A 24,003-nucleotide genomic window follows, 5' to 3' on the forward strand; every position below is an offset into this window, starting at 1 on the left:
ACTGCCAACACAGCTCATTTTTTTGCTGTTTTTTTTTTTGTTTTGTTTCTCCATATCAAGAAAAGCTCTTTCATCTGTTAACATTGTTATGCTAACGCTACCTGGTTAACAAGTAAGCTGTATCTAATACAGCGCGCCAAAGCGCTTTTAGCAGTGAACAATATTATATGATTTGCTGCCTATTGAAGCCTACAGCAGTTGTATTGACTGTGCTACATTATGGCTGTATATGAAAAATCCATACCGTATAAGGAATCAAAGCCAGTATACCGAATGTACCGTCATACCGCCCAGCTCTATATCGTGGTGTTCTCCAAATATTCCACTTCATTTGAACTAGGGATGTCACAGATCGGGATCGGGGCCGATCAAGGCATTTTTAACTGTTCGGAAATCGGCTTTACTAATGCCGATCATAACCCGATCTTTTGTTTTACGTCAGCATGTCCGCTGTGTGGAAATACTTTAAATTGGAAAGTGAAACGAGTCCAACAGCGGTGTAATGTCTGTACTGCGAGCGTTTCACGAGGCGGTGGGAGCAGAGCTGCGTTCATTACTGTAGAATTTTACTATTTATATGGTGTGTCGAGGATCACTCCGGTTTACAAAACAATAACTTTTAATCCGAGTATGAAAACTTCAGGACCATAACATACAGCTTTTACGTGTTACAAGACTGAACGACATCTCAGTATCAAGCACTCTGATTGGCTTAGTTATGTAACCGAGCGTCGTAGTGATGCACTCGCTTAATAAAGAAATAAATACACGGTATATTCACAAATTGTCGGGAGCAAAACACTTTATTAACTTCTTCTGTTCCGAATAGCGGACAGCTAGAGCCGAGCACGCTATCCCATGCACTATGGAAGCTCCAAAGGGTCAAAACACACTCACTTTGCGTAGACCCGTCCATCAAACCATTGTCACAATACAAGCACTTTAAGAACTGGCTTTCCTTCATAACAAAAGAGTGACTTTCCATTTTATTTTGGTATTCAGGTTTTACTGTAATGCTGTTAAGTAAGTTATTTGTTTTTTTATATTCAAGTTAAGCTGCTACACCACTTGTGAGTGGAGATTTTTGTTCATTTTTAGTGTATCACTGCATTAAACAGAATTATGTTCTTTGAATATAAAGTTCAAAGTGAAACTGTAATTATCTCACTTCATTTTTACTACAATGCTGCACTAGGTTTGTTTACTTTTATTTTGTAAAAGAACATTAAGCAATAGCTTAGATGCAGGCAATTTTTTTCCTACAGCACTGCAGAGCTATTCAGTTGTTAAACATTTACATTGGATTAATTTGAATAACTGTAATGTACTTGAAGTGTGCACTGTGTAAACAATGTTATCTAGTTCTTATCTAGACAATATCTAGAAAATACAAGTATCGGTTTGAGAATCGGTATTGGCTCGGGATCAAAATTAAAGATCGGGATCGGGAACAAAAAAACGTGATCGGGACATCCCTAATTTGAACTTGAATTGTTAAAGTTAGGGTGACTTTTCTTGAAATATCTTTACAGGTTACCCATTTTTTATTACATATTTGTAGTGTGTGCTAAATACACTGGCTTTAACTAACAGTAACCAATTGTAACTTCTGTCTTCTTTCACATTTACAGTAGAAAATGACACACTGGCTACAGATCGAGCAGTTAAGTTAGTTAAACACAAGGAAGCATGATGATTGCAGCAGCTTGCGTACATTATTTAGTTATATCCATTATTTATTATGGGTTTTTAACGCTAACATTGCAGGACAGCTGAGTAATTTGCTAACTGTGTACAAAAGTATCTTCAAAATTTCTTTAATCTAACTAATAAGAATTAGGGAATTATTTTAAGTGACTGAATTTGGCCTTCCAGCCACTAATTAAATGGATCTAGTTCAAGTAGACCCGGCTGTGACCCTCAGTATAGGATCACCTGTCACCCACTGACCAGATGACTGTGTTTTTCTCAGACACACACACACACACACACACACCAGACAGAGAGGTCTTTGAGTCTGTTAAACATGTGCTGTCCCTTCTCTTCTTTCCTTCTTTATCTTACCCTAATCTCACCCACTTTACACACTCCTCCACTATCATATTCATTTATTCTGAGTTCAGCTTACACAGGGTTTTTTTAGAGTAAGAATCTGCTTGTTTTTCAGTAAAGGGGAAAACCAGTGATGTAAATTCCACTTAGTCACATTAACACAGACCAGAAAAATTAGGTTGTGCTGACCAGGACGGACCTCCATAAACATTCTTAGACACAGAGACAAATGTGCATTGGATCACATGTTCACTCTCACTCTCCCACTCACACAAACACTTGCAGCCCAGGTTCCATAACTCGTGACGGCAGTTTTTTCCACTCAGATGAGGTTGATCTAAATTATAAAATACATTTTATGAACTTTTATATATTTAATTTTCGTGACTTCCCAAAAATAGTAGATGAAATAAATAAAATAGACTTTTTTTCATGTTGTAAGCATTTGTTTAGCACCTTTTGCTTACTTTTAACAGCTGGCCTCACTTGTGACTGTAAAGAAACAAACCGTTTGCCAGCATGGGACATCTAGTGGTTAAATGTGTCAGTGCTGCAGTCCTTATCTAAAAATGTGCTTTGTTTTGCATTTCTCTTTCAGGAATTAAATGAAGATGGAGGCAGGCTCTGTGGTGCGGGCCGTGTTCGAATTCATGCCCAGCGTCTCAGAGGAACTTCCACTCTTTGTTGGTGATATTGTTGAAGTCTGTAGCGTAGTGGATGATTTCTGGTTGCTTGGAATTAAGGACGGAGTCACAGGTGCTGTTTCATATCCTAAACCATAAAGTAATATTAGTGTTTTTCCTCAATGTATTTACATTTATTAAGTATGTTTTGTTAAAATACGTCTTCAAGTTGGACACTTGACACATCAGTTCAACAGTGAGAACCCTTCATAGATGTGCAATCTATTAATTGTCCTCCATAGAAGTGCATAGATGTCAGTAAAAAGGACATTTAATATATTAAACTACAGCAAAAATAGGAATAACACACAATGAAATGTGATGTTGACTAACATTTTAAAAAATGTGCAAAACACGACTTGGTGGTGCTATCACTCAGTCAGACAGACATGATTGTCTATGTCTTGGTTGTTGGTCTCAACAAACAGCAAAAGAAATTATAGGTTAGAAACATATTTATTTAAAATACATACATTTCACAAGAGTTTCAAAATAGAGAAAACTGGGTACCAATGGAAGTCAGCCTACCAAAATATCTCCATGAGTACCCTGATGACTTATCTAGCAAGTTCACTTTCGAATGGCTCAAAAGAAATAAAATAAAGATTTTGTCTGGAGTGTGTTTCTGCATTGTAGCCAGTAATTACAGAGAAGCCAGACCAGTTCAGACATCATGACCCTGACCAGGAAATCACAGTTGTAAAACATAGAGATAAAATGTAATCAATTTGTACATAATACAGATTCTTTTGCATAGTACTGTGTTTACAGATTTTCATATCCTCCTAAGGAATGTACTAGTGTGCTCATAACTAAATGTACAACGAGTGATATGTGTTGTGTGTAGATCAGGAGTTTTTTTCTCTTTTCTCTGATGTTTCTCAGGTCAGTTTCCGAGCACCTTTGTGGAATCGGTCACTATCCCCACCACTAGAGCAGGAGAACAACTCTATGTGTGTATCAATGACTTCAGCTCTTCAGAACATGGCTGCTTATCACTGAAAATAGGTACATTTTTTACCAAGAACAAAATGTCCGACAGCAAATTTTTAATTCTTGTCGCCTGCATCTTGTCATCGAATCACTAATGTCTAATTGTGGGAGTCTGGCTAGTATCTACAAAGCATGTAAAAAAAAAAATCCAATTTGATCACAAATCAAGGCTAGAGGTATTGTATAATTTAGCAGGTTTCAACCTTTCTTCTCTTAGACCCCACTGTGTTGGAAAAAAATTCTGGAACCCCCTTGATACAGATTATAATATTAGTATTCTTACACTTTAGGCGAGGATGGCAAAAGGTTTTGTTTTTTTGCTCATGGGAAATTTGATGAACCCATGATGAGGTGTTTTCTGATTTTGGTTGATTTTGGGTTTACTTCTGGTGGTAGGAGCTTCCTCACCTTGGTGTACTTCAGCTTGATCTGCATCTAAATCTGAATCTTCCTTAGTTGCCATGCGTTGACCTTTGCACTATTGTGTTGGGCAAATCAAGTATGTGTCTATTCTCAAAGACCCAACAACCTAGGTTATATGTAGCATAAAATAGATCTATATATGTATAAAATGATCTATGTAATATATATATATATATGCATGTACATTAATAAGGTTTATTACTGTTAGCAGTGCTGTTGATCTCTGTTGATCATTTGTTTTTATAATTTTTTGCCATTTATACATATTGTAGAATGTAGCTGTGTTGGGTTTCATGGTTTACCTGTTGTTTGTAAGTTTGGAAAAATCATGTCCCTGCCTCTGCTCGTCTGTGTGGAATCTCTAATTCCTGTAGTTGTTTTTCACTGATAGTGATGGATGAGTTACAGTTCCTGTAAATGACCCATGAGTGTTTTAGACTGTGAGCTGGACACAATGGAAGGTGGAGTTTGCTCTATGGAATTTGACCTTTGTGACCCTAACAGACATTCTGACATCTATCTGGTTTCTCAGACCTTTCCAAAACTCCCTGTGATGGAGTGGCAACCCGTCCAGGGTGTTTCCGACCTTTTGCCTGGTAAATTTCTCCCACTTCGACCCTGACCAGAACAAAACTGTGGTAAAACAGACAATGAATAAATTATTTTGAAAGACAAATGACAGATGAGCAAGGAGTGTTTTATTTTTATGAGGTGAAAAAGTGTGCAATTCATTTGTAGAACATTATTGAAAAGCCACAATTATATAAAGCCACATTGTTGTAGTGCATGCACAATAAGGCCTGGCATTGTCTTACTGAAATAACCATGTACGTTGTGGGAGAAAAAACATCACTTGAGGGCAGCACATGTCTCTCTAAAATCCCAGCATACACCTACATGTCAATGGAACCTTCAGAATGATAAATTATCATATGCTAGGGATGTAACGATGCACCACAAGAAAAACGATTGTGTAACGATTCAAATCGGTTTACATGTATAATGGGTCAATATTCACTTTAAACAGCAGAGGGCACTGGTGCTATTCACGTCGCCTGGTTGACGTCACGGGTTGCCAGGTTCGGAATTTTCCAGCCAAATTTATTTATGTGAGGATACTTTCTTTATTTGTATTATTCATTTATTTATGTGATGTGGGATTTATTTTATTTCAGTTCACTTCAATTTAATTTTGTTTAAAAAATTGGGGGAAAATCGTATCGTGAATCGCATCGCATCGTGGGTAAATTGTATCATTACATCCCTATTATATACGTACATTTTATATAACTACAAATTTTACAGTTTAGTCCTACTACTTGTACTAAAAGCTAAGTGCATAACTTAAGGAGAGCCTGAGATTGGAAGTCTCAATAGATTGCTGGACCATTTAGTATTTTTAGTACACAGTGATGTAGGAAGTACATAATTGTAATTCTTAAATACTGACTCTAATACTAATTTCAGGCATCGTTTTCTTTGTGCATTTTGTGTTGTTTTTTCTTGCTACAGGAGATGTGGTAGCAGGTGAAAGCTGTGACAATGCAGGTTGGCTGAGAGGTCGCGATGCTTGGGGCTCACTGGGACTTTTCCCCCTCTCCTGTATAAAAGAACTGCAGCTTTCAGGTCGCTCCAGGCAGCTCAGCGAGCGCAGCGCGGCCGCTAAGGATTCCGAGCTGCCCCCATATGCTTTGGGCCACGCTTGTGCCCTCATGAGCCTGCATGCCCAGCTGGATGAGGAGCTAGACTTCAGAGAAGGTGACATCATCACCATAGTGGGCATTCCTGAACCGGGCTGGTTCCAGGGTGAGCTGGATGGCCGAAGAGGGGTCTTTCCTGAGGGCTTTGTGGAGTTGCTTGCACCTTTGAGGTCACTCCAGACTTCTGAACCTGTCAGTCTGGGACAGAGTCAGCGTTACATTTGCAGTCTGGATGAAGAGGATGAAGAAGAGATTAAAGAGGAGGAAAATGAAGAAGAGAAAAAGAGTTTAGAGGGCAGTGTAGACATTGCACAGCAGCATCAGGAAAGTGATGAAGAGGAAGGTGTGTATGGTATTGCACTGTATGAGTTCCGAGCCATGGAACCGGGTGAGCTGGACTTTAATGCTGGGGACAAGATACAAATACTTAAGACGCTTGAAGATGGCTGGCTAGAGGGACGACTACATGGCAGAACAGGGATTTTTCCTCACAGATTCGTTAAGCTGGAAGAACATTTATGGGCACAAGTGCCAGCTGTGATGGGTGAAACCAATGATTCTGAGAAAGAGGAAGAGGACAATTACTTTTCTGAGTACACATCTGATCAACAAGATCCTAACAGCTTCGCATATTCTCAGGACTCTATCTGCAATGCAATCTATGAGGACCACACAGTGTGGGACCTGGACTATTTTGAGAAAAGGGAAAAAAGCAAAGAGGACAGTTTAAGGGTCACACAATCACAAGCCAGCTTTCAGGATGAAGGAATAGTTCGGAGCATGTCACCAAATCAGCCAGGGCTCAAAAGACAAGAAAGGCCTCCACCACCATTCATTCAGTCCAACAGGACAGGCAACTTGGCCCCTAAGCCACTCCAGAGAACTAACTCTAGTAGTCCGACTCCACCCCGACCAAAGCTGCCTCCACGTCCCAGCCTCCATTCCCTTAGCAACCGACAGAACAGTACCAGCACTGGCAGCAGCATGCCTAAACCTCCTCCTGTTCCCAACACCAGGAGTCAGAGCCTTAAACACTCCAACAGACGTTCTTCAGGCCATCAAAGCAACACCTCTCATGACAGCAGGAACCCCTTAACCAGCAGAAGTTTTGCTGAGAAGAACAAGCAGAAGAAGTTGACCCGACATGCAAGCGCCAACGATGCCGATCTTGGGCGTACTGACCGCTCTGTTTGGCCTCAAGGGCAAGGCTCCAATGGGCAGCCAACCTCTCATACACTGGCTTCTTTAACTGGTGACTTGGAAAACAAGTTGGCCCAGCAGCTGGTAGAGTTTGAGAGGAGTCTTCCGGTCACAGAAAGTGAAGAACAGGCCAGCAGAGACCTTTTTACAAACGGCTCTGGAAAAGTGTGTTCCCGCCACTTCTCCATCCTCGACTACAACAGTGAGACTGACATTATCAGGGGCTCATCCCAATCCTCATCAGACTACCCTCCCTTCTATAGCTCTTCTTCCTCGTTGGAGAGAAAAAAGACACTGCGACCCCCTCCGCCCCGTCCTAAGATTCTCAGACCTCCAGCTCCTAGCTGTCATACCCCTCTTACCAATGGACAACAGATTTACAAGCCAACACGACAGGCTCCCCGGCCACCTCCAGCTTGCCGCCGTCAAACCACACAGACACCCAACCTCTCTGCCTCAACTATAAAGGACACAGTGCTTCAGGAGGAAGAGGTGGATGAGTGTGAAGATGTTCTACAGAGGGAAAGAGAGTTGGAGCAAGAAAGAGTGAGGGACCAGGAACAGTACATTCGTCTTCTGAGACTGGAGGAAGTGGAGAGAGACATTGAGATGTACTCAAACACAGCCCAGGAGTTGCGCGCCATGCTGGATGAAGAGGGAGAAGAGGATGAGATATTTGTCCAGCAGACCCTGGAAAACCTTGAGTTCTGCACCTATACACTGGAGACCCTAACGCTGGAGCAGCAGCGGTTACAAGGTAAGCAACAAATACTTTATTATTTAATAATACAGTAAATCATTTACTGGGACTACCTTTAAATTCAGAAGGTGGTCTCAAGTTCAGTTTATACCAGATGACGTGAAATTGTTTAGACTAAAAGCAAAGGCTTGTTTTTGCACACATTTTGCTACATTTCTTTGTGTACTATGCACTATTCGGTGGAGGAGATAATGTGTGTTCCGCTCTGCTCAATTCTCAATTCTTATTGGTAATCGCGACATCACTTCACTAATAATTTGCATAAAGTTTAACTTTGCTTACATTTTGTGCTTTACTGACTTCGCCCACTTTGTCGCCAACATTGTTATTGTAAACAAAGATTTTTTGACTTCTTCTAAAGCCACTCTACAGTGCAACATGAAGGTTTTAGCTGCTTGCTATTTTAAATTTGGAGTTGTACAAATTACACAATCAATCCTTTATAGAGTATCCACTCAAAAAAAAGACGGGCTAGGGCACGTGTCAAACTCAAGGCCCGCAGGCCAAATCCAGTTTAAAAGACGTATGGTTGTCTTAAAATATACTGTAAATACATCATACATAAACTGCGTCTCTCACAATGCATGCCGATTTTGTGACCCGCAAAGTGACCGCATCCCGCCACTAGATGGCAGTGCGGTTTTCCAACAATGATGTTGAGAAATATTTACAAATAATCCCAGAATGTACAAGAAAATTCAAGGAGGGAAATTCAATGAAAGATGGGAAAGTGAATACAAGTTTGTACTTGTGTCTGTGGTAAAGGAGTACAATAGAAATGTAGATATACATTATAAATATACAGTATAAATCTGGCATTTTTACACAGAATTTAGCCTCCAAGAAAAACAACAAATTGTCCAAGCCTTAAAAGGCAGACTGCAATCGCAGCAGGATACATTACAATCGGCTCTTTGAGGGCCACCATAATGCAGATGTGGCCCTCTGTGAAAATGAGTTTGACACCCCTGGGCTAGGGAGATGTATGGGGCAAAGAGGACCTGTGATTTACTGTATTTACACTTATCGAAATCTTCAAATTAATGTATCAAGATTCTTTTACTAGGCTGCACATACAGTGCCTTGCAAAAGTATTCAGCCCCCTTGAACTTTTCAACCTTTTGCCACATTTCAGGCTTCAAACATAACGATATGAAATTGTAATTTTTTGTGAAGAATCATCAACAAGTGGGACACAATCGTGAAGTGGAACGAAATTTATTGGATATTTTAAACTTTTTTTAGAAATAAAAAACTGAAAAGTGGGGCGTGCAATATTATTCAGCCCCCTTGCGTTAATACTTTGTAGCGCCACCTTTTGCTGCGATTACAGCTGCAAGTCGCTTGGGGTATGTCTCTATCAGTTTTGCACATCGAGAGACAGAAATTTTTGCCCATTCTTCCTTGCAAAACAGCTTGAGCTCAGTGAGGTTGGATGGAGAGCGTTTGTGAACAGCAGTTTTCAGCTCTTTCCACAGATTCTCGATGGGATTCAGGTCTGGACTTTGACTTGGCCATTCTAACACCTGGATACGTTTATTTGTGAACCATTCCATTGTAGATTTTGCTTTATGTTTTGGATCATTGTCTTGTTGGAAGATAAATCTCCGTCCCAGTCTCAGGTCTTTTGCAGACTGCAACAGGTTTTCTTCCAGAATGGTCCTGTATTTGGCTCCATCCATCTTCCCATCAATTTTAACCATCTTCCCTGTCCCTGCTGAAGAAAAGCAGGCCCAAACCATGATGCTGCCACCACCATGTTTGACAGTGGGGATGGTGTGTTCAGGGTGATGAGCTGTGTTGCTTTTACGCCAAACATAACGTTTTGCATTGTGGCCAAAAAGTTCGATTTTGGTTTCATCTGACCAGAGCACCTTCTTCCACATGTTTGGTGTGTCTCCCAGGTGACTTTTTATAGATATCTTTGAGTAATGGCTTTCTTCTTGCCACTCTTCCATAAAGGCCAGATTTGTGCAGTGTACGACTGATTGTGTCCTATGGACAGAGTCTCCCACCTCAGCTGTAGATCTCTGCAGTTCATTCAGAGTGATCATGGGCCTCTTGGCTGCATCTCTGATCAGTCTTCTCCTTGTTTGAGCTGAAAGTTTAGAGGGACGGCCGGGTCTTGGTAGATTTGCAGTGGTCTGATACTCCTTCCATTTCAATATGATTGCTTGCACAGTGCTCCTTGAGATGTTTAAAGCTTGGGAAATCTTTTTGTATCCAAATCCGGCTTTAAACTTCTCCACAACAGTATCTCGGACCTGCCTGGTGTGTTCCTTGGTCTTCATGATGCTCTCTGCGCTTTAAACAGAACTCTGAGACTGTCACAGAGCAGGTGCATTTATACGGAGACTTGATTACACACAGGTGGATTCTATTTATCACCATCAGTCATTTAGGTCAACATTGGATCATTCAGAGATCCTCACTGAACTTCTGGAGTGAGTTTGCTGCACTGAAAGTAAAGGGGCTGAATAATATTGCACGCCCCACTTTTTAGTTTTTTATTTCTAAAAAAAGTTTAAAATATCCAATAAATTTCGTTCCACTTCACGATTGTGTCCCACTTGTTGTTGATTCTTCACAAAAAATTACAATTTCATATCGTTATGTTTGAAGCCTGAAATGTGGCAAAAGGTTGAAAAGTTCAAGGGGGCTGAATACTTTTGCAAGGCACTGTAGAATTGAGCAAAGCTGCTGCCTTTGACCCGTAAGGCTGTGTTAAACCAACATCTTTTTATTGTACAGTTTATTCACAGTAGTAACCTTAAGCGTTAGTAAGTAATTTAGCAAAATTTTGAATAGATAGCGCTGTATTTGGGACACAGAAGCAACACCTGCAGCCGAATATAGTATTGTATTTGATACAATGTTCACATTTTTTTATAGTTTACTCTTATTTTTCAGTTTTATTGACTGTTTCCAGTCAACTGGTTGCAGAATAGTCCCCAATGCATGACTAATTACTGAGAATTTTAAGCAGGAATTTTTCAGAGATTTAGTGACTGGTCACTAACAGGAAAATATGGCTGAAAACATGAACTTGAACATGAAAAGCATGAACGTAGTTCCTGCAGGGATAAAGGTGTGAAACTTAACTGATGTGGTCCTTTGATGTGGTAGACACCTACAGTCTATGGTAGATACTTGTAATCTTGATTCGTAGTTTTAAAAGCTATTTTGCTTTTCGCGGAATACTAGATAATGACACAGCAATGTGTCTAGTGTCACCAGTATAAGAGCACACAATAAAAGTTCCCATGCTCACCATTAGGGTGCAGTCAGGCTATTCAGAGCAAGTATGTGGACATCTGACTATGAGCTTGTTAGTCGTCCCATTCCAAAAGTTTTTCTGCTCTCGTTTTCAGCTCTAACAGCATTTAATCTGCTAGGAAGGTTTTGTCATAAGACTGGAAATTTACGAGGTCAGGCACTAATGCTGGAAGAGATGATCTGGCTTACAATCAAGGCCTTAAATCACCAGTGAGGTTGAGGTTATGGCTACGTGCAGACCACAGTTGGTCTTTTGCACCAAACCATGTCTTAATGGACCTTGCTTTTTCCACAGTGGTACTTTCCTTCAAAAATAGTTCCCTGTAAGCTGTTGCCACAAGATTGGAGGCATATTTATTTAATATATCTGATTTTCTTACACCTGTTAGCACTGGGTTTGTCTGAAACACCTGAATAATTTAGTAGAGTGTCCACATACTTTTGGCCATGTACTGTATTTTGTATTAGTACATGTTTTATACTTTGGTTATATTCATGACAGGACAGGTAGTTACAGGTTACAGATGATTCATCGGTTCAAGGACCTCACCACTTAGGTGTATGAAGTTGATTATGTAAAATAAGAATTTGACTGCACTTGACTGTTAAGGCCCTAACTTTAACTACATTAAAAAGCTGTAGGATGAATTGGAATGTCAGTAGTGCCTGACCTCATAAAAGGTGTTTTATGACAAAACTTAATATTGTATATTTTATTATATACAAAATAATTGTATATTGCTAAGGTTGTAGTGTTTCCCTATATATTTAATATATTACATAATATTTGACTTTTTGGGCCACTTTTTTATTATTATTAATTATTATTATGTAATTTTGTTTTACCTAATAGTTTGCTAATAGCCATATGAGCTTCATGTGAACGGTATGTCCTTTAATGATATTGTATGAATGATGGTGTTTACTTTAAATACGTGTGCGTACAAGTATCTGTTTTTCCGTCGATGTCGTGGCAGGGTGTGTTTCTAAGCTGTGAAGGAGGAACAATAATAACTGCTTATTGTTGGACTGCATGGAGTCAGGTGGGAGTGTTCACAGAAACTAGTTCAAAGGTTTTAATAAAAATATGGAGGAAGGAGCTTCGAGTAGCTTAGCGAATAAATGAGAAAAGACAGAAGCAAAAAACTGCGAAACAGCAGCATTGAAATGAGAAAGATTAGTGGTTATGAAAAATATGAAGATGAAGCATTAATAGAGCGTTAAGAAGTTTTTTTGTGAGGATTTTCTGGGTAAATCTTGGCAGCTCACAGATTCTTGTAATCGAATCTGATGGAGTTTAAGAGGATCTGCCATGAAAAACAGATAAACCGCCCTATTCCAGATGTGCATTTCAATGAGGGCTTGCTGCTTGATTGGCTGAATGTGTTTAAATATTTCATTTTTATTATGATTTTATCCAGGTAATGTTAGCATACCCCTAACCGGCTAGTAGGTATCTGGGCAGCTGATTAAATTCTAAAAGCTTTTTAAGCTTTAATGTACTGTTTTCTTAAACATATACACTTAACTACAACTACTATACCCTTTGCTTTTTTATTTATGAATCTTTTAATTTTTTCTCCCAATTTTAGCCTAGTCAATTAGTCTTCTGCTGTTGGGGACGCCTATCGCGTCCGAGCAAGGTATATTTGTCTGACACACACTCCTTCTGCTGTGTGCACATTCCACTGACCCCTTCTTGTTTGTCCATACTTTGGTGGGTTCACATAAGAGGCCAGTTTCGCGCCGCAGACACTGCGTCAATGACCCCACCATCTTATTAATCCGGTCTTTTACCACCCAGCAGACTAGTGGCCATCTGGATTTGGGCAGATTACTTCATTTGTCATGTCTGATCCTCTTAAACTCCATCAGATTTGTTTACAAGAGTCTGTGAGCTGCCAGCTTGAGGTCTCCCGCAAATGTTCGATGGGGAAGTCAGGGTATATTTGAATGACACACTCCCTTTGATGTGTGCACAGTCCACTGACTCCTTCTTATTTGCCCATACTTTGGTGGGTTCACGTGTGAGGTTAGTTTCGCCCCACAGACACAGATTCAAATATGGAAAGTTGAAAGAATCCCAGCGCTGGTGTGCCACACGCTTTTTTTAAATTTATGCTTACATGTTATACAACATAAGTCACTACAAATATAAACTTAGAACACAAGTTGGAACGCATACATAGATTCAAACCTGGATCTCAACAGTAGTGGACTGAAGTAATGGATTAATATAATGTTAGCATAAACAGTTAATAGACCTTGAAATTATCATTGTGTGAGTTTACGGGTGCTAAAGGCGGCTGCCTTCTTATTAATGCTTTCAACTGGGAACCAGTTATATTCCAAAGAAAATGCAAATGCGTGTCTTTATGTTGACACCTAGCTCCAAGTTCTTCTGTGCCTGACTGGCAGATGAAGGCCCATTCATCCTAAGAGAGGGTTTTTAAATAGAGCTGAGACTTTCTCATACCATTGAGAGTGATCTGGAGGAGGTACAGGTGAAAAGAATGAATTAATGACATCTGTTTTATCCGCTGTATTTCTGAATGAATGTGCTGAAGCTGTTTGGGCTCTGTTGTGTTCTAATAAAAGCCTGCTTAAATAATAAAGCCTGAGCAAGGCAGGATTAAGGAATATTTGCATTAGAGATGTGTCTTATGTATAGTTCAATACTTGAAGACGCTTGAAGATGGCTGGCTAGAGGGACGACTACATGGCAGAACAGGGATTTTTCCTCACAGATTCGTTAAGCTGGAAGAACATTTATGGGCACAAGTGCCAGCTGTGATGGGTGAAACCAATGATTCTGAGAAAGAGGAAGAGGACAATTACTTTTCTGAGTACACATCTGATCAACAAGATCCTAACAGCTTCGCATATTCTCAGGACTCTATCTGCAATGCAATCTATGAGGACCACACAGTGTGGGACCTGGACTATTTTGAGAAAAGGGAAAAAAGCAAAGAGGACAGTTTAAGGGTCACACAATCACAAGCCAGCTTTCAGGATGAAGGAATAGTTCGGAGCATGTCACCAAATCAGCCAGGGCTCAAAAGACAAGAAAGGCCTCCACCACCATTCATTCAAAGAAAATAATTTCATTGTACTGTACACACACACACACACACACACACATACAGGGGTTGGACAATGAAACTGAAACACCTGGTGGAGGAAAACGTTTCCTGACTCGCTTCTCCAAAACACCCCAAAGTGGCTCAATAATATTTAGATCTGGTGACTGTGCAGGCCATGGGAGATGTTCAACTTCACTTTCATGTTCATCAAACCAATCTTTCACCAGTCTTGCTGTGTGTATTGGTGCATTGTCATCCTGATACACGGCACCGCCTTCAGGATACAATGTTTGAACCATTGGATGCACATGGTCCTCCAGAATGGTTCGGTAGTCCTTGGCAGTGACGCGCCCATCTAGCACAAGTATTGGGCCAAGGGAATGCCATGATATGGCAGCCCAAACCATCACTGATCCACCCCCATGCTTCACTCTGGGCATGCAACAGTCTGGGTGGTACGCTTCTTTGGGGCTTCTCCACACCGTAACTCTCCCGGATGTGGGGAAAACAGTAAAGGTGGACTCATCAGAGAACAATACATGTTTCACATTGTCCACAGCCCAAGATTTGCGCTCCTTGCACCATTGAAACCGACATTTGGCATTGGCACGAGTGACCGAAGGTTTGGCTATAGCAGCCCGGCCGTGTATATTGACCCTGTGGAGCTCCCGACGGACAGTTCTGGTGGAAACAGGAGAGTTGAGGTGTACATTTATTTCTGCCGTGATTTGGGCAGCCGTGGTTTTATGTTTTTTGGATACAATCCGGGTTAGCACCCGAACATCCCTTTCAGACAGCTTCCTCTTGCGTCCACAGTTAATCCTGTTGGATGTGGTTTGTCCTTCTTGGTGGTATGCTGACATTACCCTGGATACCGTGGCTCTTGATACATCACAAAGACTTGCTGTCTTGGTCACAGATGCGCCAGCAAGACGTGCACCAACAATTTGTCCTCTTTTGAACTCTGGTATGTCACCCATAATGTTGTGTGCATTGCAATATTTTAAGCAAAACTGTGCTCTTACCCTTCACACTCTGCTCTTACTGGTGCAATGTGCAATTAATGAAGATTGGCCACCAGACTGGTCCAATTTAGCCATGAAACCTCCCACACTAAAATGTTTCATTGTCCAACCCCTGTATATATATATATATATATATATATATATATATGATAAATAAAGGCATTCTATAGGACGAGTTAATTATGGGAAAATACATGCGTGGATTCATGTATCCCAAATTTACATACACAGTAAAATACAAGTATACAAAACGTCTATATTACCTTCTGTATAATTTTTTAAGTTATGTAATTGTTAGTTTCTGACTAAACAAATAGGATGTATTCTGTTTAAAAGAATGTTAGTTTCAGTGAGCCATGGATATGTAAATAGAAGGATTTCCACCTGTTCATTTCACAACAGGAATGCTTCACCTGACCTCCCAGGATTCAGTTTCAGGGAAGTGTTTTGTAAGGTAGCGCAAGATCTTTCACGCTGATTATTAGACCTCTCGAACAATGTGTACATAAAACAAAACATTTTTCATTCGCTTTGACTACGTGCTGTACGTTTATTTAAAATAATAACTATTAATTATTAGTATTATTGATTCTGGTTTTCTTTTTTCCCCAAGTTTCTATGCTGTAGAACAGGAGCTCTGAAATTGTGTGTCTGATAATTACTGCTTTGGTTTAAGAGCTGGGGACATACTATACTGGAGCACATGAATAGCTCTACACCCCTCCCTCACACACACACACACACACACACACACACACACACACACACTCTACAACATGCAGTAGCCTGAGAGCCCAGGACAGTCCTGAACAATAGCTCTTTGTGAAGTGTACAGAAACTTTCTCTCACACTGTAGTCTTTAAACTAATCGCCCTCTGTCCAACTTTCCCAGTTCATCCCACGGACATAAAAGGATTCTTATTAAAACATGACAATCATGGAAATGTGGGTCAAACCATGAACTCAATGCTGCTTACACTCCGCTGAGCACCTTGTAAAAGGGTATGCTAATCAAGCTGAAGCCACAGATTATGGGATCTCACTTAAAATGAAAGATGTTTAGTCTCCTATTTCTTTAGCGTAGTCTTATTAAGTTTGCTAAATAGTGATATTACTTGTTATGTTCTAAAAGTACACACAAGATCACAATCTTAAGAAGTGGTTAAAAGTTTTTCTAGTCCTTATCAAAGACTAGTTTCTTCAGAAAAGGAAAAGTGTGTCTTCTTTTAAGGCATTTCAGTGAACACCAGCCTTTGTTTTTGTCCAAACAGAGACACACAGCCAATCTTTGCAATCTCATAATCCGCCACTCATGTGGCTTCACTGAATAATTACCCGGAGTTCCTCCCTCTACCCCCACCTTCTCCTCCTGCATCCTTCCTATTGGCTTGATAACAGGAGGGAGTGAAGGGTTGAGTTTCTGATGTCTGAATCAGACAATTCAGCTCTAGCAGCTGTCGAAGCAGGAGAGTTTGGAAACACAAGAGTTTTCCAGAGGCCATGTCTGACAGGCGAATTCCTGTGACTATGGATTTCAAATTTAAATGCTGGAGGAGCTAACACAGCTGCTTTTTTAGAAGCTGTGATCGTTTCTGACGAAATGCAGGCACAGGTTGCAATGGGACACCCCATGATGTATGCCCCAGTTGCCGTGGATGCCAGCAAGGCTCCTCCTCGGAGGGGTAAGAGTGTGGAGGACCTGGTGAGTGACAGGTGGGAGAAAGATAGATACCTCCAAATGCAGATGCACTATCAGCAACCGCAGCAGCTACAGCAGCAAACCGTGTACCCAGAGGACTTCAGGCCTTCACCAGGATATTTGGAAAACCAAGGCTTTTTTGGGCAAGCCGGTGGCATGCGTCAGACCAGCTGGGAATATGAGGACTGGGACAGGAGCCCATACAGAGAGGGCTTTACACCGCAGAGCAGCCCTTACTTCTACCACTCACCTGAACCAAGAATGCCACCTGAAAGGACTGGCAAGCACTGCTTTTATGAGCCTAGCGAAGCTATGAAAGACAACTTTCCTGACCACAGAGATCAAAGGGACTATGTTTGGAGCTCCCAAGCACAGGATTATTCAAACCGTACTAACCGAGACAGGTACGACTACTGGGACATGGATGAGTATTATGATGAGAGGAGACCTAACAGCAGTCAGGATCGATATGCTTACTCCAGTGATGGAGACAAGAGGGATTCTTATGATAAAGCACGTTACAGGGATCGTTATGAGGACCACAGAGGCTATGATTCCTATGAACAAAAAAAAGTGGACCTCAAAGACAGCAAACGAAAGGATTACTACGACACTAGGCAAAGGCATAAATATGAGTACAGGGATACAGACCACTATGAAGGCAGAGAAGCTGACTGCTACGATCGCGGAGAGAGGGACCATTACCAAAGAGAGCGAGATAACAACTCTAGGAAAACAGATCGATATGCCTACAAAGAGAAAGAAAGCCGGGATTATAGAGAAAACGACAGGTATGATAGAAAGGATAAAGAAGACGACTACAGAAAAGCAGACCACTACACCTACAGAGAAAACTCTGATAGAAGAAGAAATGACCGGTATGAAAGAAAGGGTGATAAATACAACAAGACAGCAGAGCACTGTGTCTCCAGCGAGAAAGACTACGATTATAGACAAGAAAATGACCGGTATCATAGAAGAGGTGATGAGGATTATAAAAAACCAGATCACTATTCCAACAGAAAGAAGGATAGCTCTGATCGAATAGAAAATGACCGGAATGATAGAGAGGGCAATCGGGGACATAGGAAAGCAGATCGCTATGCCTACAGAGAGATGGATAAGTCAGATAGAAGAGATATTAGCCAGTTTGATAAAGAGGACGATAAAGACTCCAGAAGATTACATCGCTATGCCAGCAGAGAGAAAGACAGCAGTGATCGAAAAGAAGTTGACCGGTACAGTAGAAGAGGAGGTCAAGATCATAGGAAAGCAGATCGTTATGACCACAGAGAAAAAGACAGTAGTGACAGTGGTGATCCAAGAGAAGTGGACCGGTACAGTAGACAGAGTGATAAAGATTGTAAACAAGCAGATCGTTACGCCCACAGAGAGAAAGACAGTAGTGATAGAAGAGAAGTGGACCGGTACAGTAAACAGAGTGATCAAGCTGATAAACAAGCAGATCGTTACGCCTACAGAGAGGAAGACAGTAGTGATCGAAGAGAAGTGGACCGGTACAGTAAACAGAGTGATCAAGCTGATAAACAAGCAGATCGTTACGCCTACAGAGAGGAAGACAGTAGTGATCGAAGAGAAGTGGACCGGTACAGTAAACAGAGTGATCAAGCTGATAAACAAGCAGATCGTTACGCCTACAGAGAGGAAGACAGTAGTGATCGAAGAGAAAATGACCAGTACGACAGAGAGGGGGGTCAAGACCATAGGAAAGCTGATCGCCAGGCCTACAAAGAAAAGGATAGCTTAGATCGGAGAAAAATTGACCCTTATGAGCAAAGGAAGGACAGTCTCATTAAATGTAGCGAAAAGGATATTGATGATCGTAGAAAAGTGGAGCACTATAAACACAGAGACAATCCAGATGTTGAGCATCATGACAAAAAAGAGTCTGTTTCTAGTACTGATCCAAGGGGCCAGGATACTAAGTCTCAGAAAACAGACCAGAATAAGAGTGAAAACAAGGCTCACTACGAACCTCTGGAGCAGGATTTTGGTGATCAAATCCAAACAGACCAAGGAAGTAATGAGGACCACAACCAGCTCAAAGATGCTGATAGTTATGTTAATAGAGACATGGACAGCAGAGAACTTTGGTCAGATGACTGTTACGATAGTGAAGTAAAAGACACTTTTAGAGATGATGAATGTGAACACAAAAGCAGGGACCACTACAAAGTATCCAAGGACTATAAACAAGAGGGGTACAGCAGTGACACTGGAAGTTGGAAGCACAGTAAGGAGTGGGAAAAGAATATTTACTACACACAAAAACACAAAGTAAGGGCCATGAGGAGCTACGAGGATCACCCCTCAAACACAGAGGACCCCAAAAATGGGTCAAACAATTACCCAGACTCAGGAAAACTGTATACAGAAAAACTAGGCTGTACTCAAAAAGCACTTTATGCAGGATCACTGGACAGGAACAGTTTCTACAGAAGAACAGCACCTAGTTCAATAAGGACCTCAGAGTTTGTCATCAACCGGAAGCAGAAACAAGGTAAACAAACAAGCAGTACCATGACGCTTAATTCCGAGACTGGCAAGACCAGAAATCACAGTTCATTGATGTGATGAAAGAAATGTTAGTGAGTAAACCTGACAAAACATTGTAGCAAAGTCTACATGGGCAACACCTTCATTTATAGGCAGACTTTGACCTTCAGTATAGTTTCTGCTTGCACATTATCTGATCAATTCAGGAAATGCCAGAAGTGCTGATGATGCTGTCACCAGAGTAGTTAGCCAGCACTGTGTATGTGTCTGTGACTAGGCTGTCTGGCTCCTTTTATGGAAGCTGAAAGAGTTTCAGTGATTTTTGTAGAAAGGTGATCTTAAAGGCATGTTGGGTGGGGAAACTAGTTCAACAGGTTTTGTGGCATTACGTATTCGCTGGCACTTTCTTTCTCACACTTTGTGATTTTCTTTATGCCAGCAAGTATCTTGTATTGCTCTGTCTAAACATGTATAAAATCTGCTTGGAGAAAATATGTCATGTGCAGGATGACTTGTTTTAGCTTGCAAGAACAAACATTTTTACTTTTAATTAGTGTGTTAGATCTTTAAAATCTTTTACAGGTATAAGACTTAAAAATACAGCAATAACATCTAAATCTAAATAAAGTAAAAAAAATTAAAAATAAATAACTAAATAAATAAAGTTTATCTGTATAAAACATGTAAATGGTCTAAATTAGTAGTTTAGCCTTTTTGCTACCCCATCTGAATTGATCAAACCAACTGTAATGTTACTCTGAAAGTGTAACTTCTGTGATTCCTCAGCCTTTGACCTCCTGCTTAAATGTGTGTCATGTTTGTTTTTAGTGTCTGAACAGTCATAGACAGCAGTGTGGGGTAACTTAAAGGGAGATTCATTTGGACTGCATTGTGTCTGAAATAGAGCAAGTGGCATGTGGAGATTAGGGTAATCCCCTGTAGTCCAAGGTTGTGGTTAGCACCTGTTGGGGGAGGGGAGAAGCAGTTCGAGATGTGCCTGGTACCAAAGACCCTCCTCCATACTATCAAAACATAATAGAAGTATAGGGGCCTGCTGAGAGGAGTCATACTTGCTTACTTTGTTGACCTACAGCCTTGAGGTCAAATCTTTTTTAGTTTTGTGAACACATAAATTTGGCCAGATTAATAATAACAAACAGTAAATCTAGGTAGAAATACGTCTAATGTGTGGAAAGCCAAATATAAGCTCACTTACGTCCAGATCTAATTGGATTACTTAGTTCAGGTCTTTATTTGAATCAAAAACTGTTTTGGCATTTTAAGCAGGGTCCAAAATTCACTGGTGCTGCCTAGTAAAACATTCAAGTGTTCTGGGAGTATCAGAGGTCATTTAATAGCAAATCTTGACCAGCTGGTAGTTAATGCTGTATGTGTATGTCTGTAATCCCTGTGCAAGCTGCCCATGTGGAAGGTTTACAGTGGGATTACAGAGAAATCTTCAGGAAATGTTCACACCATGTTTTTTTCCTGGGAGATGAAAGTTTACCTAAAATAGGTCAAATACTTTGATGCACTTATATACTTGCATAGAAATTAAGGGGATTGGTTAGAATTGTGCACAGTTCTTTAGTTTTTATTGCTTGTAAACATCCTCACACCATAAAATATAAAAATAGAATAAAAACACATTTGAATCCTCAGTAGTAGCACATAAACTTCCTGTTGTGGTTTAGGAAACAATAGAAAACAAAATTCCACAGTGGACCAAGTGATTTTGGAATAGCCACCTTCGACAACCTGAATTGCTTTTTTTTTTACTTTTTAGTTTTTAGTCTTTCAACCTTATAGTTTGGTTTAAATATACCTCCTTTTATAATACAGTGGTACCTTGTAACTCAACAACCCCTAAACTCAAAATCTTTGAAACGCAACGCCCTTTGCCAAACTCAATGTTTACCTTAAACTCAACATGATCAGCTTTTAAAAAAATTAATGTATTAAATTTTAAATTAACAAATGAACAGTCCCTTTTTCAGCACTTCGCCCGTCATCAAAGTGTGAATATAAGAACAATTTCCACTCTGAAAACTCCACATGTATTTGTGTTTAGCTAGATTTTTCTCATGTTTCACTTTTAAACTAAAACTTAAACTTTAAACTTAAAGTTGTGAGGATCAGCTTTTTTTGAGAGTCTAAAACACTTATTGTTAAAAAAATCTTGACTTAATGTAATAAAATTATGACATAGAAACACTAAACTCATAAGTTCTCTCCACTAATGAAATTCCTCGCTTGTTTTAGTATGTCACGTTAAGCTTTGTGGAACAGTTATTTATTTTTAACTGTTTTTAATTGTATTTCAGTGATTTTTATATTATATTTGTGTTATTTTCAGTGTATAAGTGTAAAAAAACCCATTATATTACATTAGCCTTATGGGAGAAATACCTTGAAACTCAACACCTTTAAAACTACTTCAGGGTACCACTGTAAAGGCTTTGGACAGTCTCTCAACAGCTTTATGTTGTAAAATAAACAATCTCTACAGCTTAATAATATCACTAATACAGCGAATAATACCATGTCATGTCATCTTACTGGGTTAGCAATTAAATTTCTTTGAATACATTATAGGATTTACCAGCCAGCAATTAATTTAATGCTTTGTGACCATTATTATGCAAAGAACTTGCATAGAATGTGCTAATTAATAACACAAGCTAATTGTAATTTAACATAGACAGCACAATAAAGCACAGTCTGGCGCAGAACTTGGCTGTGATTTTACTGACATCTCCCATGTGACTTGTATTTAAATAAAACCACTAAAATAACACACTACAGTTGGTTTAACATCCTTGACTTAAAAACAAAGGAGACACTTTTCAGCCACTACTAAAAGATGTTATATGTCTTTGCTTCTACAGCTGTTTCTTATATTTTTATATGGACACAAACTTCTGTCTTAAGTGATTCTTTCTACACAAATAAGAGTGATTACAATGTATACATCCACAGTGGATTAGACCTTTTTATCTATATGGCTTTAATTATTTTGTTAAAGTGCTCTTGCTGTTTTAAGGGGTTATCAGTCAGCATGCATCTGTCCAGTTTCATGGTGATAGGCTTTACAAATGCCAGTAATAAGTCTCTTCTAAGTTTGAATGTGGACCTTTTAGCTACAGACTATGTTTCTCTTTTGTCCTCTGACATCTTGTGTTGTCCAACTGGGACCCTAGATTAATGGTAATCTGGCAGTCTTCAATGGGCTGATTAGACTTAAATGACACAGAATTATTCTGGATTTTGAACTAAGTACAGGTTAATTTGGCTTGAAGTCTTCTGGTTAAAAGTGTTTTAAACACAAGTGTGTGCTTTCAGTAGTATTCAAAGGGCATAAATACAAACTTTGATTAACCAAACAGTGATATTTGCTTGTTTGTTTGTTTATTAGGATTTTAAGGTCATGTTTTACACTTTGGTTACACTCATGACAGAAACGGTAATTACTCATTACACAAGGTTCATCAGTTCACGCAAAGTTGTATCGAACTCAGTCATGGACAATTTAGTATTTCCAATTTACCTCACTCGCATGTTTTTGGACTGTGGGAGGAAACCGGAGCACCCGGAGTAAACCCACGCAGACACGGAGAGAACATGCAAACTCCACACAGAAAGGACCCGGACCGCCCCACCTGGGGTTCAAACCCAAGACCTTCTTGCTGTGAGGTGACAGTGCTACCCACTTAGCCACCGTGCCGACTAACAGTGATATTTACTGTCATTTTTTTTGCAGAAAATAATTTTTTGCCTTTTTTAATAAAGCATTACTGGCAAACTGGTGACTTTTGAAAGATTATTCCTAGTCCAAACAGTTTTGGTTGTGGGAGGAAGACTTGTTGGTAATTTACAAAGAAAACCCCATGACAAAAGACTCAGTTACCAGTGATGCTGTCAGAACAGAACATGCTAGTTTCATGTTGAAGTGTATTAAAACTAATGCATAGTGTTGTTTTTTGGGACCATTGTTTTATTGGGATTGTGTTTGCAAAAATGTGATGCATTTTTTGTATCATAAACATGCTGGCAGGTATCAGGATACGATTTGTTTTGTAATATTACCCACACCTTGGCAGCACTGGTTGCATTCTTAAGCTTAAACTGGATATACAGTGTAATAGAATTAGATAGAATACACTTTACCTAAAACTCAGACAGGTGATTTGGTTCTGGGCTATTTTGTGGCTTTTGCCTCTAAACAGCTCACACTGAAGCTGTTCAGTTCATTATGAATTCATTGCCATTGCAGTTTTGCTATCCACGATGCATGATATATGGACACTAGTTGAAAGCAGGACTCGCAAACCAGTTTCCTGTGATTGTGGAATAGTTTTACGAATGCTCTTACGCACTTCGGGCTCGGCTGTATAACAGTGCAGGTTTGTCAGCCCACGCAACTATTTGATGAGTTTGACTGGGTCCAGAGGAAGAGCTGGAATGTGACCCCACTGGCTTTTAAACAAAAGCAACCCAGAAGTATGCCTGACGCCTCTGAAAGCACTGTTTATTAAGAAAATATGTCTGGTGTGCTTAATGAGAATGTATTTGTTCTAAGATTCACGATTTCT

The 24,003-nt window shown here is 40.0% G+C and overlaps 1 protein-coding gene across 3 annotated transcripts in view; it reads left to right on the forward strand.

The window, feature by feature from the left end:
- Positions 1–24,003, forward strand: part of dnmbp (dynamin binding protein) — a 63,854-nt gene that overhangs the window by 16,043 nt on the left and 23,808 nt on the right. For 2 of the 3 annotated variants that reach the window (XM_063003040.1, XM_063003041.1), the window contains exon 1: positions 16,709–19,415. In XM_063003040.1, coding sequence (XP_062859110.1) covers positions 16,796–19,415 — 2,620 coding nt within the window. In that variant the 5' untranslated portion in view covers positions 16,709–16,795. Of the gene's footprint in view, positions 1–2,650; positions 2,809–3,620; positions 3,744–5,663; positions 7,809–16,708; positions 19,416–24,003 lie in introns of those variants that run through there. The other variant, XM_063003042.1, reaches the window with a different exon arrangement.

This window comes from Trichomycterus rosablanca, chromosome 10 (genome assembly GCF_030014385.1).
Source record: "Trichomycterus rosablanca isolate fTriRos1 chromosome 10, fTriRos1.hap1, whole genome shotgun sequence".
Taxonomy (NCBI): Eukaryota; Metazoa; Chordata; class Actinopteri; order Siluriformes; family Trichomycteridae; genus Trichomycterus; species Trichomycterus rosablanca.